Source organism: Neofelis nebulosa, chromosome 9, assembly GCF_028018385.1.
Source record: "Neofelis nebulosa isolate mNeoNeb1 chromosome 9, mNeoNeb1.pri, whole genome shotgun sequence".
Classification (NCBI taxonomy): domain Eukaryota; kingdom Metazoa; phylum Chordata; class Mammalia; order Carnivora; family Felidae; genus Neofelis; species Neofelis nebulosa.
Window position 1 is genome coordinate 22,673,894 of NC_080790.1, and position 20,537 is coordinate 22,694,430.

The following is a 20,537-nucleotide window of genomic DNA, read 5'->3' on the forward strand; positions in this document are numbered from 1 at the left end:
ATTGACAAGAGAAAATGTTAGTTATAAGTCAAGGAAAGCCACTTCAAACCGGCTTAAGGAGATCAGGCAATTTTGTTAGCTTTCCAAAGCTGGAAGAAAGTTGAGTAGCCAAAGCACAGTAGAGCAGGACACAGCTGGACCAAGAGCCTGGGACCTAGGGGTGTGAATACCATGCCAGGACTCTCTTGTCGTTCGTCCCTACTTCTCTCCACACGTTGGCTTTCTTCTCTCACCCTGCAGCCTCGCCTCGTCCGCGTACGGGGAACATGACTGCTGACAGCTTCTTTTGCCTCTGCAGAGGGACTGGCCTGCACTTGGCTCCCAAGTTCACAATTTTTTTTAAAATTTTATTTATTTAGTTTTTAGAGAGAGAGAGACCGAGAGAGAAAGAAAGAAAGTGAGCTCAGGGGGGTGGCAGAGAGAGGGAGAGAATCCCAATGCAGGGCTTGATTCCATGAACCGTGGGATCATGACCTGAGCCTAAATCAAGAGTCAGATGCTTAACCCACCGAGCCACGCAGGTGTCCCCCAGGCTTACAACTCTGGAGACAAGACCCAGCCCCTCCCTGGACCCATCAGCTGTTCTGGGGGTAGGAACAGGCTGCTTGGTCAGGAGCACTAAGGGTTGGTTCTAGAAGAGAGAGGGTCTTCCCAGGAGAAGAGACGGTGCCAACCGAGCATTATTGTGGATGTTTGCTGTATCAGCTACCACTTTAAATCTGTGCTTCTCTCTCTTAGAAAGAGCTATCTAGGGGCGCCTGGGTGGCTCAGTCGGATGAGCGTCCGACTTCGGCTCAGGTCATGATCTTGCGGTCTGTGAGTTCGAGCCCCACGTCAGGCTCTGTGCTGACAGCTCAGAACCTGGAGCTTGCTTCGGATTCTGTGTCTCCCTCTGTCTCTGCCCCTCCCCTGCTCATGATCTGTCTGTGTCAAAAATAAAGAAACATTAAAAAAAATTAAAAAAAGAAAGAGCTATGTAAACTATGTAAAAGCTGTATCTACCTTTTCCTTAAGGTATGGAGACATACAGGGGATGTGGTGTTCATATTTGTTCCACACGTGCTTTAGTAAAACTCACTATTATTTTTAACTTTTTTTCTTGGGCTCTTGGATAAAAGTCTGGCACAAGGTTTATATCAGCAGGTGTGTGCAAAGTCACAACTCAGGGGATGTTTGAATATGTGGTTCAGTATGATTTGTAAAATAGTTGCAAAAATGGATGTTTATTTAAATGAGCTCAGCTTCTTATTGGACTCATTAAGAATACAGTTGTGAGGACAGCAGAGGAAATCCCATACTCCAGATTCTTTCTCTGAAAATGTTGGTGGGGAGAGAAGGAGGCGGAAGCAAGGAAACATCGTTTGCTTCAAGTGAGGACCCTGGCTGTCCTGCAGAGGCTCTCCTCCACCTCTGTGGCCTATTCTGGAGAAAAGGCCTTATTTCACACACCTTTTAGAGTGACACTGTGGCTATTCAGAGAAAGTTGGTGGATCTCAAGGCTGTATCTGTTAGGTATAGTAACTGATGGGATGGTACTTGAGCAGTGAAATCTTGATCATTATTCTTTTAAAAGAGTCAGGACTTTTTTCTCCCAAAGTTTATTTGTACAACATGTGTTTCAACTTAGCTTTATAAACAGAAGCTATAACCAACATATTAAGGGTAAGTACAGCTTTGCAAGCAGATTCCTGCATAAATGAGAGCAGTGAAATGGTCTTTGTTTATGAAAATAATAAGCAAGATATAAATTAAAAAAAAAACAAACCCTAACCCCATACTGTATCATGACATCTAGTAGTAATGAACTCAAGATGTCACTTTTAGAAAACATGGGTAGGTGACAGCAGCTCTGTCCTGGTGTCCTGGGCTCACCCTCTACAAGCTGGCTATTTCCAGAACATTGCAGTTTTCCTTTCTTGACCTGACAATCAGCTCTTCCTATTTTCACCGAGTATAGTTAGTTAATCATAGAATGTGCCTAACCATACATAATTGAAGGAAGGTTGATATTATGGCCTAGAAATCCACAGGCCTCATCCGTGTTCTTAGAGAAGGCATCCTTCCTTCTTAACCGGGTCTGTGCAAAGATGTCAAATGAATACATTTTATTTGGCATAGTGACCTTTATAGCTTTTAGTTTTTATCCTCTTAAGGATTTTAATGTCTTGCTCCATAGTTTTTAAAAGTAAACATTAAAACACATAAAGCATATACTCCTTAAATTTTTTAAGCGTTTATTTATTTTGAAAGAGGGAGAGAGTGCGTGAGCAGGGAAGGGGCAGAGAGAAGGAATGAGAGAATCCTCGCTGTCAGTGCAGAGCCTGATGTGGGGCTCGATCCCGTGAACTGTGAGATCATGACCTGAGCTGAAATCAAGAGTGGGACACTTAACCAGCTGAGCCACCCAGGTGCCCCTTTCTTAGTTTGTTTTGAATACCCATTATGTGCCTGGTGTAGGTGGGGTAGTCTATTTGGGTAAAAAAGGCGTAATGGTTCCTTGAGATGCTCATGGTCTTTTGGAACATACAGGATTTAGACACTAAATAGAGAACAAGTGTTTAGTGAATCTCTGATATCTTTTCTGCATATAGATTTTCAAGTTTTTCATACCTTTCTCTGGGCATTGATACAGGTCCATTCTTTGTGCCCAGCAACATGCCAGGGGGTGTAGCATTGTGATTAAGAGTCCAGGTTTTAAGTCAATAAATAAAAAGAGTCCAGGTTCAAAACTCATCTTCTCCATTTAATCTTCCTCAGTCCCAGTTTCTTTATTTGCAAATATATAGTATAGTACCTACCTTTCAAGGTTGGTATGATGATTATGTGAGGTCATGCATATAAAGTACTAAACAAAATGAGTAATCAATGAATAAATATCAGGTCTTAATATTATGCATAATAGGAAGTAGGAGATCTCTACCCTGCCCTCAGGAAATTCACAATCTATTTGCAATATAAACTACATATGGCTTAAATCACATGGGAAGTTCATGAAGCAACCTGGTGAAATTGCCAAGGGCAGACATAGATTACATTGCTATTGAAAGGATTCTTAATGGAGCAAGTGAATTTACAATGAGAGTTAAATTAAAACTGTGTCAATTAAAAGGAGAGAAAGAGCTTTTCCGTAAAGGAATGGCTAATGTCAAAGTGTCAGTCAAGATCTGGTAAAATAGGAGTGCCTGGGCGGCTCAGTCAGTTAAGCAGCCAACTCTTGATTTTGGCTCAGGTCACCATCTCACCGTTTGTTAAGCTCAAGCCCCACAATGGGCTCCACACTGACCACATGGAGCCTGCTTGGGATTCTGTCTGCCCCTCTCCTGTTTGCGTGTGTGCGTGCTCTCTCTGTCTCTCAAAATGGATAAATAAACATAAAAAAAAGGTTTAATTAAAGATCTGGCAAAATATATGGGAAGTGGCCCAGTTTGACTGGACTACACAGGGAGAGTCTTTTTACTCCCATTTCCATTTGGAGAAACCAAATCAGAAATAACTCTCTTAAGTGCTACCTTCATCAGAAATATCAAAATATCAAGGGAGTTTTTAGCCAGGAACTCAGTATTTGGTGGAGAGGCTCTCAGAACCTCTACGTGGGTTCTGCACCCCCTGCCATCTGGAAAGGAGGAGGCTCAGGGTCGGGAGATACACAAAAGGCAAAAGGGGCAGACATGGCCCCACGTCTTCCTCTTCCTCATCTCTTTGGCTTGGCTTCCTCACTCTGGTAACACTAAGACTCTGCTTGGGATTCTCTCTCTTCCCTTCACTTTCTGCCTCTCCCCTGGTTGTGCTCTCTCTCTCTTAAAAAGAAATAAGCTGAAAAGAAATAAACTTAACTCAAAATGGTTCTTATCTGGGTTTTGACATGCTGTATAATGGCTTATTTATAGTCCTTATGACTGCAAACTGGTTTTGCTAGTAATAGTTACAGCTTTGCTTTATGCCTTTTTGAATTGAGAAATGCAGTGGCTTTTTTACAGTCTTCCTATGTGACGTATAGTTTATAATATTTACTGTTCGGCTAATGTCTATCAGCAATAGTTAATTGGTAGTTTGTACCTATACTGACCTTCAACATACAGGGGCTTGTTTCATGGCTGCTAGATTCACTTGGAAATTAGTGCATCAAAGGGGTACCGCATAATGACAAATTGTGCTTGTGTTTACTTTCATTTCCAAGGTGAATTGTTTTTTTTTTCTTCCCCCTTCTGATATTTGCAAAGAGCCCCAGTTGAGAACAGTTATATGAATAAATCATCATGACCTAAACAAAATGTTAACTCTTATTAGTAGGTGCATCTTTTGCTTATGTATGGTTCAGATTTGAGTTTTCTTTACCAAAATCTTAAGTAGTCATAGATTTACGGAAAAGTGAGATAAATATTGAGAGTCTAACTAAAAGTACTTTCTGTTTAACTCCGTCATTTACTTATTCATTCTTATAGTCTTTCCTGCATTAACTCAGTTTTTTTTCTAACCAGTTTGCCATGTATGTGCAGCTTCCAACATCGGGTATATAAAAACAAATAGGAAGAGCTCCCAGCCTGCGAGGAACTCACTACCTAGTGAATATTCACTATAAGCCATAAGAACCCCTTTCTGTTCTATAGCCAAATGTTGAGCCAAATCTATTGCTAAATCTCAGCAAAATAGCATGGCCATTATTGCCTCGCCATATGTATGTCAGCGCCTGACACGCTTTTATAAAAGGTAGGAGGCAATTCTCTTTTTTGCTTCAGCAGATTTGACATCTTTCCCCCCATTTTAGCCTGCTGCAGATTCAGATGGTACAGACAGAAAGCCCTGAAAGTGTATACTTGTGCATTTTTAAATGTCCCCTACTACACTCTAACCTCCCCCTGCTTTCCAAATGTTGCCATTAGTGGTTACAATAATCATCTGTAATGTTAGCTTCTAAGAACCACAGTACAAGAGCTTCTTTTCTAATTCCCCAGATGGGAAGGAACACATGTACAAGCCTGTTAGAGTTGCAGAAACTAGAAACAGTACTGTGTGGATTTGTATTTTTGGAACTCTTTGGGCTTATTTAAGCACTCCAAGTCAAACTTAGATATCCATTAGGAATCAAATACCAATTCAGGGGAAACTCATGTGCCACATCAAGGCCAGTAAATTGTATTAAAAGTAGTCCATAAAAGGAACTCCTGGAAACAACTATTTTCCTATTCAGACTACAGTTTCATGTACTCTTTGCAGGATGCCAGATGATAAATGTTGATTATATAAACCGGGGTCATTCCATTTGTTTAGAGGACTGTCTCCGAGCATTTTTGTTTTTTGCTTAAATAGAGCAGTGAAATGAGAAGTTAGAGAGTAGGAAAGAGAAATAATTATAAATTATCCATAGGTGTGTGGAGTGAAGCTGCTAATTAAAAAGGTTTTCAGTTGTCCCTAGTTTTTTGCAGTGTCTTGTTTTGTTTTGTTTTGTTTTTTAACCAGGTTTTGTGACTTGTAGTTAGAGCCTTGACCTTTAACAGGGAAATGCAGTCACTGAGGGAAGATATCTGACAATCAATGTTAGTTCTTTTTTTATCATCTTACTTTGAGGTGAACAATCTAACTCTAAAGAGAACTACTCGTATACTTAGATCATAAAATGAACGTCTCTCTGAATGTGAATTTTTTCAGCTTCAACTTTAGTTTTAGATGTTTTATGAGTTTTAGGGTTGTATTATATAATTACATAGTTTCTGTTTGTTGCGACTGTATTTTTTAAAATTTCCATCCTCATTTTACAGAAAGGACTATTCAAGGTTGAATACTTTATCATCTGTAAAAGAGTAAGTAATGATAGATAATTTCAGATTCCCAATCTTGGTTTTCCTTTTGAAGCTACTAGTTCTAGGGACCTCGGTATATTACGGGGGACAGGAGCAGGGAGTCAGTACTGAGTTTCCAGATATCACTGGTGAAACGTTTGTAAAGCTGGTTTCTGAAAACCGCTAGGTGTGGAGAATAAAGGTTAGAAGTTAACATTAATTTGTTTACTGCTGTACTCATTTAGCAAACATCGGGTGATTTCTATGTTCTAGGCACTGTGCTAAGGTCCTCCTCTTACATACTTCCTAAGTCATACTACCTAAAACTACCTTCCAGAGGTATTACAAAGCTACATGTAAAAATACAACGTTAGATGAAATGCTAGGGAAATAGTTATATAACCTCGGAGTTACTGACCAGATTTAACTCTGTAGAAAGCTCAGTTTTCTCAGGGGCGCCTGCGTGGCTTAGTCAGTTAAGCATCTGACTTCAGCTTAGGTCACAATCTCACAGTCCGTGAGTTTGAGCCCCGTGTCGGGTTCGTGCTGACAGCTTGGAGCCTGGAACCTGCTTCAGATTCTGTGTCTCCCCCTCTCTCTCTGCCCCTACCCCGCTCATGCTGTCTCTCTCTCTCTGTCTCAAAAATAATAAACATTAAAGAAAAAAATTTAAAAAAAAGAAAGCTATATTTTCTGTGCTGTTGTGAGTCCCCAGACAAAGTAAAATGTCAAAAGCTGGGCTGAGAGAAAATATTTATAACACATGTGATAGACAAGGGTTAACGGACCTAACAAACACCAAGAACAAGAAAAGTCCAAGAGTCTTTAAGCAAAATGGGCAAAGGATTTGATCAGAAAAGTTACAGAAGAAATGACCAGTAAGCAAGTAAAGAGTTGCTCATCTTCAGTCGTTGAATCTCAGCTGAGCTACCATTTTCTGGCAGTCAGACCGCCAACATTAAATTGAAGAGTGACAACAGCTGGTATTATCAGGTTATTCAGGATGAGCAGAAACAGGTTCTCCTCTGTCTCATGCTGATGCAAATTCCTGGTCCAAATGTAAATTGCTGTACAGTTTTTAGAAAAATAACCCTACGCTGGTAAACTGTAAAATGTTCATAACCTTTGATCCAACAAGCTCGGTTTTAGTTCTTAATTCAGAAATATATGTCCCGCTGGAAAAGAATATACATATGTTTATCCGAGGATATTTATTGTAACACTGTCAAATGGCTAAGAACCTGAATGTCTGTTGCTAGGGGAATGGTTAAAAAAAAGAACGAAATCCATGCCATGGAATATTATGTGGCTATTTAGGAAGCAGTTGGTAGAGTGATATGTGTAATACAATTCCATTGAGGAAAACAAAACAGAAGGTTAAAGAGCTATTTATTTGCACGTGTATGTATGTATGTGTGTATGTTTTTGTGCGCCTAGAGAAAGCTGTTTGAGGCCACATACACGGCTAGTGTTGGTCACCTTTAAAAGGGAGGGTAGGAGAGCTTTCTTCTTTCTAAACTTCTGTATGGCTTGAGTTGTTACAACAAGCCTAAATTTTGTAATGTAAAACCAAAAAACAACTGGGAAGTAAAAGAGGAAAGAAAAAAAAAAAAAGAATGAAAAGGGAGGGGGGCGTGTCACAGAGATAGAAAATCAGGAGAGTATAGTTTCTTACAAGTAAGAAACTGAGTATTTCCAGAGGAAAAGACATCATCCATGTCAAACACTGTTTGGAGGTCAAGTAAGATAAGGACAGAGAAGCATTTGCTGTGTTTCGTGGATGCCTTGGTGGGGGCAGTCTTGATGGGCTGGGGGGTGGGGGGAGGTCAGCAGGTTAATCTCATGTGCTAAGGGTGAGTGGGAGGGAAGGGAGTAGAGACCAGGAGTGCAGACCACTCCTTCAAGCAGCCTGTGATGGAGAGGAGAGAGGAGAGAGAGGAGAGAATGCAAGGGGTTGTGTAGAGACCAGCACGGTTCTTTTCTTTCTTTTTTAAAATTCTTATTCTAAATGGGAGAGACTTCTGGTTCTTGTCCCTTTGTATCCCTGCCTCACGTGCATACTGTAGGCACAATAAAAGGCAGAGCAAGGATGATGTCAGAGCTGAGCTGGCTGGGTGTGATGACCAGCTCCCCACGATGCAGGAAAGGAAGGGGTAAGGTTAGTTTAGGACCGAAGGAAGGACATCATATCTGAGGTTCTCAATGCTCATGGGCAGTAATTCTTAAAGTCTAGATTGGGACCCTCCTAAGATGGCTGCTGAGCCCTCCAGAGGACCTTGAACCAATCCAGAAATACAGGCCAGTTCTTACCAGTCCTTACGGGTGAAAGATGTGCAATCCTATTAAGTTTTTAAAAAATTTGTATTTGACTTAGAGCCAATACCAACCAAAAGTAAAATTGTCAAGGGTTACTAAAATCTGCTATTCACAAAGTAAAACCAGCATGCTACTAGAATTTATTCTAATTCAGTAGTTTATTCAGAAGTCTGGCAAACACTTGGTGCTTGGCAATAATTGCAAATCTGTAAAACCCACAGTTTTGAGTCAGGACACTTCATCAGTGTTGGATTGAGTTGGTTATGACATTCAATTATCACTATTCTTGCTTTTTGATTATAAATTACAGGAAGTTTAGCTTTATCATTATCAGTTTTGTTTATTGTGGGTTGTTAACCTCTCAGTGTTTCTTGGTGCATATTTGGATCAACAGTGTTTTTGTCTCATATTAGTCTTATAACCAGGCTTTTAAAATATGCGAGTCTCGTGGTTCATGTATGAATCATCCACAATCGTTTTGCAAAGGAGATGCGTATGTAACCCCCTGCCATTTGCTTGTATGGTGGCACAGTTCATAGTGATGTGTTTCTTGGGAACTTTTGCTATTTAAATAACTTACAACATACTACCAAGGTATATACAATAAAATTACTGGGCATTTTAAGATGTTGTTGTGGTCTTATGATATAAATCATGTTCATAACTCCTGTTTTTCCTATAAAAAGAAAATTACAAGCCATCTCCATGTATTGTAGGAATTATGAGCTGTTACACATATTTTTAGCAAAATGTTTACTGTGACTTTTTAGCTATGTTTTTGACTAATTCTTGGTTATCACCAGATTCACTTTTCCCCTCTTGGAATGTGGGAACAAATGAGAAGGTGGGAGTCTTTTCCTCACCATGGTGGGCTTTGATCAGAAAGGTTGAGAGCCATCACTCTAGGGGAGTGGCTGGCACATGGTGAAGGATGTACAAAGCTGCTTAATCCGAACCCAGGTAACCCACATGCTGTGGCCTCAATGCCAGTGGACTGTGAGCTCAGCACCAGGAAGATGTTCCAAGAGTAGGCACTGATGACATCGTGTTTTTCACTCCCTACTCAAGGATGTAAACGAAGACCCTGGAGAAGATGTGGCCCTCCTTTCTGTCAGTTTTGAGGACACTGAAGCCACTCAGGTGTATCCCAAGCTGTACTTGTCACCCCGAATTGAACAGTAAGTATCAGTGTCATGAATTTTCTGCAGCCCGGTGTTTCTCCCTGTTGGCCAAACATGTCTTGCTAATTCTTTTGCCCCTTTGGAACTCTTAAAATGATTTCTCGTTACTGACTTCTGTTTCCTTAAACATGACTCGTATCAGGAGGTTAGATTGCAGAGTAAATGTAGTCAGTATCTGCCACTGCCATCTTTGGATGAGTCTTAGTTGTGCAACTTGTGATATGAATACTGTACCTTTGTAGAGAGAGATGAGTAGGCAGACTGAATCCGAAATTGCGACTCCTTCCAAATGTTCCCTGGGTACATATGGTTATAGCCTAAAGAGGACTACTGAACAGCATCCTATCCAGTTTCTTACGTTTTTGTAACTAATATAGTTATTTGTAAAAATGTAACTCGTCTCCTGAAAATATTAAGCAAAAACATATTCAGAAGTTAATAAAGGTAATACTAAAAGCAGATAGCTTAAGAAGATGACACGTTTGAATTACTTTTCTGTGTCTAAATAGCGCTGTGTCATTTTACACAACTTTCAGGCTCTGTGGTACAAGTAGTTTGATAGCACATTTGTGTTTTAACTAAGTAACTTTACTCGTCGGGAATGAATTTTACAAGGACTGGCCTCACAATGTGCTTATCGTTGGCTCGCATGCTTCAGAAGCTTATTCTACTTCAAAGGAAGCTGAGGCTCATTGAAAATAGATTGTAAGCAGATTTGGTTGGAAACTTCTGACAGGATAGATTTCTCATCAGCAGAGAGAGTTTTTAACAGACTCTGATTGAAATGTATTATTAAAAGTCAGTCAGGGTTGGCAGATTTCTGTCTGTGAGATGTGGTCGCCATCCAGCTTTCATATACTGAGTCATTTTTACCCCTCTGGTCCTCGTCGCTCTACTTCATGAATCATGGCCATCCTTTCTTACACACTGATACAAGATACAGGTGTTTCTACTCAAATACGGATGACTGTGAGCATCAGGCATGCTCTCATTTATTTATATACCTCTGAGAGCACCTAAGACAGGATTTTACAGTAGCAGGTGTTCACTGAATGTTTTAACTTGTAATCGAAAATACTAACCCACGTTGGTAAGAGGCCAAAGAATGTCAGAGGCAGTACAGTGAACTGCCAATAGGCAAGGGCTCTCGAGTCAAGCATACCTGCTTTAAACCCAGGTCCTGCCACTTACCAGTTGGCAGAATATTTCGCACCTTTGAACTTGCCTCAATATAGGGATGGCGATACCTATTTCAGAGTGATATTTTGAGGATTATATTCAACACTGTTCTTAAGGCATCAATAGCAGTGCCTGGCACTATAGCAAGTGGGAGCTATTAATGTTATTATGATTATCAATACAGTTCACAAGAGAAGAATGAGTGAGTGAGAGTGCGTGGTTAGGACAAGTTGGGGCCGAAAAGGAGAGGATGGGTAATAAATGAGCAGATACCAGCTATAAAGTAGTCACTCTGTATGTACATGCTAAGTTAAATTCAGAAGGTATTTTGGTGATGAGAAAAGAGAGATCTCAATGAAACAATCGCAAGATGTAGGTAATAAGAATCTATCAGTTAAGCTGCAGACAGGAATTTGCCAGCTCAGAAGAATGATTTTCCCAACACCTACATTACTTTTCTCTTAAGTTACTGTACCGTTTGCAAATAAACTTGCTAATAAAATATTTCTCCCTCTAAAATCTAAGATATGATGTGATGAATTATCAGTGAAGGTTATATTTTAAAAGTTAATTCCTCTAAAATCTAGCTTTCTGCATGTGTGAGTGGGGGAGGGGCAGAGAGAGAGGGAGAGAGAGAGAGAGAGAGAGAGAGAGAGAGAATCCCAAGGAGGCTCTGCACCATCAGTGCACAGCCCGATGTGGGCTCGAACTCACAGAACTGTGAGATCATGACATCAGCCGAAATCGAGAGTCAGACACTCAACTGACTGAGCCACCCAGGTGCCCCTCACTTGAACTTCTCTTAGCTTACTGTGCACTCCCGGCCATGTGCCTTTGCTAAAGCTATTACCTCCATGTACAGTGTCTTCTCTAACACCCTTTTTCTGTTGAAATAGACCTCTCCAAATGCCGTCTGTACCATTTTTCCTGAGCACCATTGGGCTGCCTTCTCTGGCCATTCCCTGAACTCTTAGAATACTAAATTTATACCCATTAGAATCCGCTCAACACAGATTTAGTTAGTGATGTATATTTGTTTTCCCATCTTTTGCTGAACTGCAAGTTACTCAAGGGCAGGAACAAGTCTTTTCGTTTCATTAATGTTTTACAGAAAGGTGGCACATGGGGAACAGTAGCCTGGTTGGCAGTATTTTAAAGGCTCAACACGTAATTCTTACAAGAAAAATGGAAAATGCTACACTGAGAGCTCTTACATTTTTTTTCCAGTTGATACAGATTAACTTAGTAGAACTGCCTTCGTAATACCATTGAAAACTGCCAAAAGTTCTGACATCCTTGAGTAGAAGTTTTAAAAATGAGTTTTTTAGAAAAAGGTTAAAATGGAAAGTGGTCAAATTGTGGTATGACTGGGGCGCCTGGGTGGCGCAGTCGGTTAAGCGTCCGACTTCAGCCAGGTCACGATCTCGCGGTCCGTGAGTTCGAGCCCCGCGTCAGGCTCTGGGCTGATGGCTCAGAGCCTGGAGCCTATTTCCGATTCTGTGTCTCCCTCTCTCTCTGCCCCTCCCCCGTTCATGCTATGTCTCTCTCTGTCCCAAAAATAAAAAAAAAAAAAAAAAAAAAAAAATTGTGGTATGACTTTCTGAGGGCTTCCATAGTTACTTAAAGTTTTTAATATCTTTGGTTAACTCTTGCAGAGTTGAGAGTACACATAGAACAGAAGTGGTGTCATTTCAGTAAGGCCAGCATCGTAGGATAGATTTTAAGAACTGAACGAGGAGAGCTTGGTACTGGTCTTTGATACTGTGTGAAGCTCTCGTTAGTTTTCCATGGTTCGTACCATCCTGTCAACTCTGAGCCGTCCAAACATGAAGTATGGCCTCGGACTTGGAGAGTGCTCTCAGGAGTCATGAGGAAAGCATCCCGTGTGGACCCGCCCAGAACCGGTGCCAGACGCTCGCCCTGAGCTGAGGCTTGTTACTCCTTTTGGCTGCTGTTATGGTTCTTTCTAGGAAGTCCCAAGCCCCATGCAGTGCATGTGACAGACACGGATCCGGGCAGGACCAGTGGCCTGGTCCACATTAGGTAAAAATTGGCAAGAAGAGACTTGCATTCTCACCACTCTGTGGGCCTGGAAAGATACCTTGAGCCTGGGACATAGTGCCTTTCAGTCTGGCTGATGTCCCTCTGCCCCTGCATGCAATGGGCAGGGACACTGCTTACACTAACTAGTCTTAGAAAAGGGAAAGGCCTCTTTGGGTCTTGTCTTCATATGTGTGAAAAGGGATCAGTTTGCTGTACCCTAAAGATTTCTAGGGACATGGTTCCCAAATGTCCCCACATTAGACAATCCCCACAAAAGGGAACATCTGTCAGAGACATCGGGTGGAAAACTTCCTGAGTGTATTATAATTAATGAGGCTCTGAAATGCAATCCCACTTCAGAAGCCTGTCTTTTTGCCCAAGGCCTGGAAGAGTGGTCTGGTGTTTCTGGCAGCACTGGAACATGACTGCACGCCTTTATGGTGTTTAGATGTATGTTGTTTCCTGATCTCCCACCACGCACGTATATGTTGTTTCCTGATCTCCCACCGCGCACGAATATGGCTTGCAAAAGTAAACCTTCCGAGAACTTCGTGTTCTTCTTGCACACGGGACATTTATGAAATACGCATATTTCAGGCTCTCTATCTATGCATTTGTTTTCCCAGGAACCCAGACCAGTCAGTTAAATGAGACACTAAGTACTGTTCCTTAAACAAAACAGAACAAAAAAGCTAGTGGTCAGTTATGCAAAGTAGACTTTGGTTGAAAATGAAGAGAGGGGAAGGAACGTGCTTTCTAAACCAGTTGCCTTTTTTTCCTGGCAGAAAAGCTGGACGTGTGAAGTTACATCCTCAGAGGTGGCACCAATCTGTTCCACCTTTCCCTCCTCCTCACGCTGCCGGCTCCCAGCAGCGACAGCAAGGGTTAAACGGGTGGCAGAGGCTGCCCAATTCTCTTTGCCGAAAGGTGTGGGCCCATTTTTTGGCTTGAGCCAGTTGGTGGGAGTGGTTTGAAGAAAACCAGCTTGTCACTCCCTGTGCTGTTCCCACTCGGTACATAAAAAGAGGATTTCAGCCCCTGAGGCAGACCAGGTGGCATCTTTCACAAGTACAGAATTTGTTTTTAGAACTTTTTGTTGTTAAGTTACAGTCCGCCTTAGAAGTAAGTACTCAAAGCTTACCAGCCCACAAACACTCCCCATTAGGGAGGCCTGTGTGCCTGCAAGGATCCACGCATTCATTCTTTCAGGCCGCGAAAGCACAGTGAGGACTTGACCAGGCGTAAGGCCCTTGGCTGGGTGCTTCAGAGGATACCAAGATAAGTGAGATGTGGCTCGTCCCTTCGTTTGCTTACAGATTATAAGAGACATAAGAACAAATACGGCAATTTCCAACATGTTTGGCATCAGAAGCTCTCGGTTCCTCTACTTACTAGCTGGTGGCCTGGCTCAAGATACTTAGCCTTTTTGAGCCTCACTCATTTCCTCCTCTGCAAAGGCAGGTAACTCCTGACTTTCTGTTTCGTCTCCTCCAAGGGGGCGTGTATGAAAGCAGCTCCCGTAGTGTTGGCACACGGGGGGTGCCCAGGTCATGCTGCTGGAACGCCTAAATACCAGAAATAGACTTTTTAAGTACTGTGAGAGTCCAAGGCGGGAGGAGGGCACATTTCCATTGGAGTTGGTGGAGAGGGGACTTTGTGGAAGATTTTGGGAAGCCTGGCTCTTCTGACGTAATATGGCTTTTCTAGAGGTTAAACACATGCTACTGTAACAATAATAAAAATGTATTTGTTTAGTACTTTAAAATGTTTAAACCACTTTCACTGTACCATCCCATCAGATCCTCACGATAATATTGCTAACGTGTTCCAGAATACCTCTCTTTTCCTCTATATTATATTCCTCTATATCCCGTGATTTCATCCCCAAAGCCTTACCTCTCTGTGGATGTTCCCCTAAGTCCCCGTTTCTTTCTTTTTTTTTTTTAAAGTTTATTTATTTTAAGAGAGAGTGTGCGCACAAGCTGGCGAGGAGTAGAGAGAGAGAGGGAGAGAGAGAATCCCGAGCAGGATCCGCGCTGCCAGTGCAGAGCCCAACGTGGGGCTCAATCCCATGAACCGTGAGATCATGACCTGAGCCGAGATCAAGAGTTGGATGCTTAACCACCTGAGCCACCCGGGCTCCCCTCAGTCCCCATTTCTTTTTTTTTTTTTTTAATTTTTTTTTTTTAACTTTTATTTATTTTTGAGATAGAGAGAGACAAAGCATGAACGGGGGAGGGTCAGAGAGAGGGAGACACAGAATCTGAAACAGGCTCCAGGCTCTGAGCTGTCAGCACAGAGCCCGACACGGGGCTCGAACTCACGGACCGCGAGATCATGACCTGGGCCGAAGTCGGCCGCTTAACTGACTGAGCCACCCAGGCGCCCCCCTCAGTCCCCATATCTAATCCCAGCTCTTCTCCCTGCTTGCAGCTTTGCCTTCCCAGCCACTTGATAGACATGTCTGTCTGTGTGTTCAGCTGACACCTGAAATTGGAAGTGTCTGCAGCCAGACTCCTCATTCTTCCAGTGAACTCAGGTTCCTTCCTCACAGCCCTGCTTCTGTTCAGGACATTCTGTTTCTGAGGTGCCCAGATGCTGCATCTGAAAGGCATCAGCCAACCCCTGTTTTGTACTGGAAACCCTCTCTCCGTTGTATCTGTCCTTCTTGTCATTCCTACTGGCATTTCCTAGTTCAGTCCTTCAGTTGCTATGTCTCCTGATGGCCTTTTAACCTTTCTTCCTATGTTAGTTTATCCAGCACAGAGCTGTCACTGTCTTCCTGAAGAAAGTTCTGATAATGTAATGTTCTTTCCTTGCTCATCACCATCAGTGGCCCCTGTCACCAACTGAATTAAGTACACATCTCTCAATTTGACATCCAAAGCATTTTCTGTTGTCATCCCAGCTGACCTTTCTGCCCCAATCTGGGTTCTGTATGTATCCTATTGTTCAGCCAAACCGTTTTCTGGGATTTCCTGTGGACACACCTTATTTCACTTCCATACCTTTGCTTGGGCTGCTTCTTCTGTGAGATCATTGAATTCTATTTCCTCTCCTGTAGAATCTGTCACAGTTTTGTCTATCGTCATATATCTTCTCAGTCCCGAAAGTCACCACCACCTGCCTCCCCAGCAAGACTGCACTTTTCCTTCTTACGTTTTTGCCTCTGTTGTTATATTGTTGCCCTGGACTGTAAGCTCCTTAAGGCTGCATCTCTGCTTCCATCCGTTGAGGGCTGGTGAACCACAGCCCATGTTCTGCCAAGCTCGCCCTGCCCTCAGGCCATGCCAGAGCTCAGCCACAGTTCCCTCTGACTGGACTCCCTGGCGGGTCAGAAGGCTTTGAACTTGTTGGATCCCTGTGCTACAGATGCGAGTGGTCTCCTAAGGCCATGTGTCTTGTGGCCCAGCCGGCAGACTTGTTTCCCTTATGGACCCCTGTTTCCTAGAGGTGGAGATTTATTTCGTAGGAGTGGCTTAACAGCTGAGTCCAGAAGGTGGTAAATGTGCTTTTGATCTTATGTGCCCTGTCATCTACTCCTGTTGTGGCCTTTCCAGCCTCCTTTTTGCCTGCCTTTACCCCACAGTGAGCCTGGCCACAGACATGGTCATTTGGAACATTTGGATAGCTTGGAATCCAAAAAGGCTGGGCTAAACTGAAACTTGGCTTAAAGGGCCTAGGGAAAGGGTAGGGAAGAGCTGAAAATTACAATAATACTACTTAGAATTATGGGTGAGATTTAATGAAATTATGGATTAAATTCAGATAAATCAGGGGGGCCTGGGTGGCTCAGTCGGTTGAGCATCTGACTTCAGATCGGGTTGTGATCTTGCGGTTCGTGGTTTTGGGCCCCACATCAGGCTCTGTGCTGACAGCTCAGAGCCTGGGGCCTGCTTCGGATTCTGTGTCTCCCTCTCTCTCTGCCCCTCCCCTGCGTGTGCTCTGTCTCTCTCTCTTTCTCTCTCTCAAAAAAAATACACATTAAAAAATTTTTTAAAAATTCAGATAAATCAGATAAAGTTTTTAGAGCAATGAGCAAATTCAATAATTTGTGATTTTATTTAAATTAAATACTGAATTCAGCATCATAACAGGATGGAAAATTTTTGTTTTAGGTGCTCAAGATATTTTTTTTAGAATAATTAGAAAAATTGTGTAACTAAACACAGATTTGAAAGAAAAGATAGTTGCCTTTTTTTTTTTTTTTTAAACGTATATCAATTGTCTTAATAAATAAGACCCCAAATCTCTTCGGGTGATTTTGTGTCAGGATTTAAGTAATAGAACATCATAGTAAACATGGTTTAATTTAGCCTTACTCATGTTTACTTGAGTCACTGAGATAATCCTATAATAAATATTGTGCTTCTACAGTTTTTTTTTTTCCTTTGATAAATATATAGTCCTGAGTATGCTAAGACAACCAGCTGTCAGGAGAAGATGTGTATTTGGTTTTAGTGGAACGAGCTATCTTAGCCTCTAGGGATTTGAGATGTTCGTTTTACTAGTCTGGGAGCAGGGCCAAAAGGGTTCTTCGTGACTTCGGCTGGAATTCTGAAAAGTAAGTTCAGCAAGTTTTCATTAGTGAGTTTGGCCCTTTGTTTTGCCTGTGCCTCCCAAAAGATCAAGAGCTCAGCCTGCACTTTGAAACATTACCAAAAAGAACCAGAACGGAATTTAGTTGGGGGAGAAAATCAATCAGCCCCCAAATAGCACATTTTTGGAAACATTCTGGTGTAGAACTCCCACCTCCCCAGCTGCCTGAGTTGGTGGTGTATCAATGTTTTTATCTAGCTTTCTTTTTAGGCAGAAAATATACATTTAGAAAGAAGATGTATATAATAAGTCTGTGATAAATTTCACTGGTACATGTTTCTTAAACTTGTTTGACCCTTAAGCTCTAGTCTTGGATTTATTTTGTGTCTGTGGGCAGTTCTGTGCCTTGTTTCTCTTAAGCACTATTCTCCTGACTACAGCATACTCATTAGCTTTCGACTATAAGATATAATGTGTCTCCGTTTAAAAAAATCAACCTAGCACCTTTCTGCTAAACATCTCGAGGATTATGTGCAGTGTTTTTTCTGCAGTGAAGATGAGAAGTTCATGATTTTCAGTTTTACCCTATATTTCGGCAGCAAAGCTCTATGCTATCTTATGCAGTGTTCATTTGTATTTATTCACAAGTAGGAAGATATTCTTCAATGGAAGGTCTGCAATGAAAGAGTGATAGTTAACACAAACATTAGGCTGTGTTATAGGTAGGAGCAGAGAAATTAGAAAATGGAAGAGAAGATGTCCTAGAATGTTCCAGAACTGATGGAAGATACCAGTGCTCAGATAGAGGAAATACAGCAAGTCTCAAACAGACTAAATAAAAAGAAGTTGACACCTAGTCATATCATCTGAAACTGCAGAACACCAAAAATTAAAATATCCAAAGTTGACACATTATGTTTAAAGGAATAGTAGGTTGACACAGACCTCTTTGGAAATCTGATGAGAGCCACGGACCTTCCCCCAGAAAAATATACAGATTTAATATTTATAGAGGAAATTATAATCCAATACTACCCCTCTCCCCTTCCCCCAAATCTACCGCTGCCTTGTGTTCTTTATTTTCATTAATTGTTTGACTAGCGTGGTGCCTCCTGGCCATGGAACCTAAGCATACTGTTTTTGACCTTCCTTTGACCATTGTTGCCCATATGTACACAACTGATGGTTGATTTTGCCTGCATGGTGTCTCACATTCATCTGCTCACCCTTTCCCTACCCCTGTTTCAAGCGTCTGTATTTTACCATTTGCCACATTAATCTTTTGAAAGCAGAGCCGGATCCATGTCAGTCCCTTGCTTAAACACTCTCAGTGTCACTTTTCAAGATGGGGAAGAAAACTGCATGTTATGCTGTCCTGTCTGAGAAGCCTCAGTGCTCAGCACACTCATAGCCACCTGTATACCATGTATCTAACAACTTTATCCAACATGTTTAAGCGTTTTATAGCAGGAGGACTCTAGGTTATCACGTTGGTCACATTGTGAGATATGCTGCACTATATCTTGATCGTTTCAGTTTTCTATAAGGATTGACTGTGATTGTAGATGTTCTTTGAATGACATTCCAGTAATATTCCACTGCATTTTCCTGTTCTTTACCTCTTGTGGTTTTTAGTAAACCTCTCCCTTTGAGATAACTTATCTGAGCTACTGTTGTCTCTCAGCTGGACTATTGAAATACTCTTCTAACTCGTCTCCCACGCCCACTCTTTCCCCCACTCCTTAACTAGTTGCCAAACTGCAGGCAGAGTGGGCTTTCTAAATAAATCAGATCTCATCACTTAAAAAAAAAATTCATTCCCTTTGATCACCAACGATCACTTACCAGCTTTATCTCACTCAAGGCTTTTTCCTGTATCTCCCAGCATATATATGTATGTGTGTGTGTGTATATATATATATATATATATATATATATATATATATATATTATAAAATCTATGTATACACATACATAAACATATGTATATAATACCACCCATTATAGTCTGTCATCAAGTTCTAGCATTTTTTCCTTCATACTGGCTTGAAGTCTGAACTCCTTTAAGTCTCTGTTTCCTCCTATCCTGTTATTTCAGTTTCCTTCCCCTTTAATCCTTATTTTTGTCAAACACTGGGTGGAGGTAGAAACAGATGTGTAAAAAAAGGTGGCCTTCGATGCTCTGGGGTAGTTCTTCCCATCTCTTTCAAGTATGAGGACCAGTTTTTAGTGGAAACCTTTTCTATGAGTGTGGAAGGAGGGCTTGACTACAAGGGGGCAGCACAAGGGGATTTTTTAGGATTATTTTAGAATGATGGAATTGTTCTGTATCATAGTTGTGGTGGATACACAACTCTGCACATTTGTCAAAATTTAGAGAACGGTGCATTGTAAAGAGTACATTTTACCATGGTCAAAAAGTAAATTGAAAAACGTTTCACAGATCCGTACAGATAAAAAATAATACTTTTTAGTATTTCTTGTGAATTAATGATGAATTCAAATACCTCTTAAATGAACCCGCATTCTATTAATCACAAGAGCGTGTGCACATATTTGAAAAAATGGATACATATACATGCTTCTCTGTGCTGTAGGTATGTGTATGCATATATGTATACACACGTTCCTGTATCTGTTCTTATATGTATGATATATTACACGCACAACATTTATTCGGTCTTCAGATGCTTGGGATCCAATAAATTAGGAAAGCTATTATATCATAGTGTCCTGAAGACAGCAGATTGGGAACATTAGTAATAAGGGATGTTTAATAAATGACCATTTTTCCACGAATTCTGTTGTTTATATGTATTGATATTTGTTTAAAGAGCACATTTTAACTTCTTGCTCTCAAAATAGCTAACGTAATTACTACGTTTGGAAGCAGTTTTTAACCTTATTGTTTTGTCTCATAGTGGAATGACGGATTCACCAAGAGCCTTGCCATTCTGGCTCTTCTCTGCCCAACACAAACACCTGGGTTTCTTAGTTTAGCTCACGGTGGGGACGGAGGAACTCCAGAAGGAACAAGTCTCCAGGGTATTGAAACCAACACTTGGGAGCTCTCCTCTTGTGCTTGGGCCTTGGCCGGTGTGCAGCTCCCATGGTTCACAGCGCTTCTTTTTCTAGGGCTCCCAGCTCTCAGCTGTTCCATGTTTTTCTCAGACCAGTATGCTAGCTACACAGTGATCTCTGAATTGGTCCATTACATTCAAATAACATCTTCTACTTAGTGTTCAGAGCAGTGTGTGGACGTAGATAGGGAAATAGGGCAGTTGGGTTATAAAAGAAATCATCTTGCCTCATTTTCTTCTTAAAAAAGTGTATGGTTTGTTACGTCCACAACATAACAAAGGGTACTTATTTAGTCCCGAAAGTAATGGCTTGGTTCTTGGTTACAAGTGTTTGGTGTAAGTAGGTAATGACTAAGGCTCTTAATGTATAAAATTCACATATAAAGTGGAACCCCTTATACTGTTGTTGGAGGAAAGGTCCA

General features: G+C 41.4%; 1 protein-coding gene across 4 annotated transcripts in view; it reads left to right on the forward strand.

Moving 5' to 3' along the window:
- The window catches only part of BABAM2 (BRISC and BRCA1 A complex member 2), a 401,610-nt gene that overhangs the window by 210,964 nt on the left and 170,109 nt on the right, over nt 1-20,537 (forward strand). For all 4 annotated transcript variants that reach the window (XM_058682896.1, XM_058682897.1, XM_058682899.1 and 1 more), the window contains one exon: nt 9,162-9,271. In XM_058682896.1, coding sequence (XP_058538879.1) covers nt 9,162-9,271 — 110 coding nt within the window. The remainder of the gene's footprint in view (nt 1-9,161; nt 9,272-20,537) is intronic.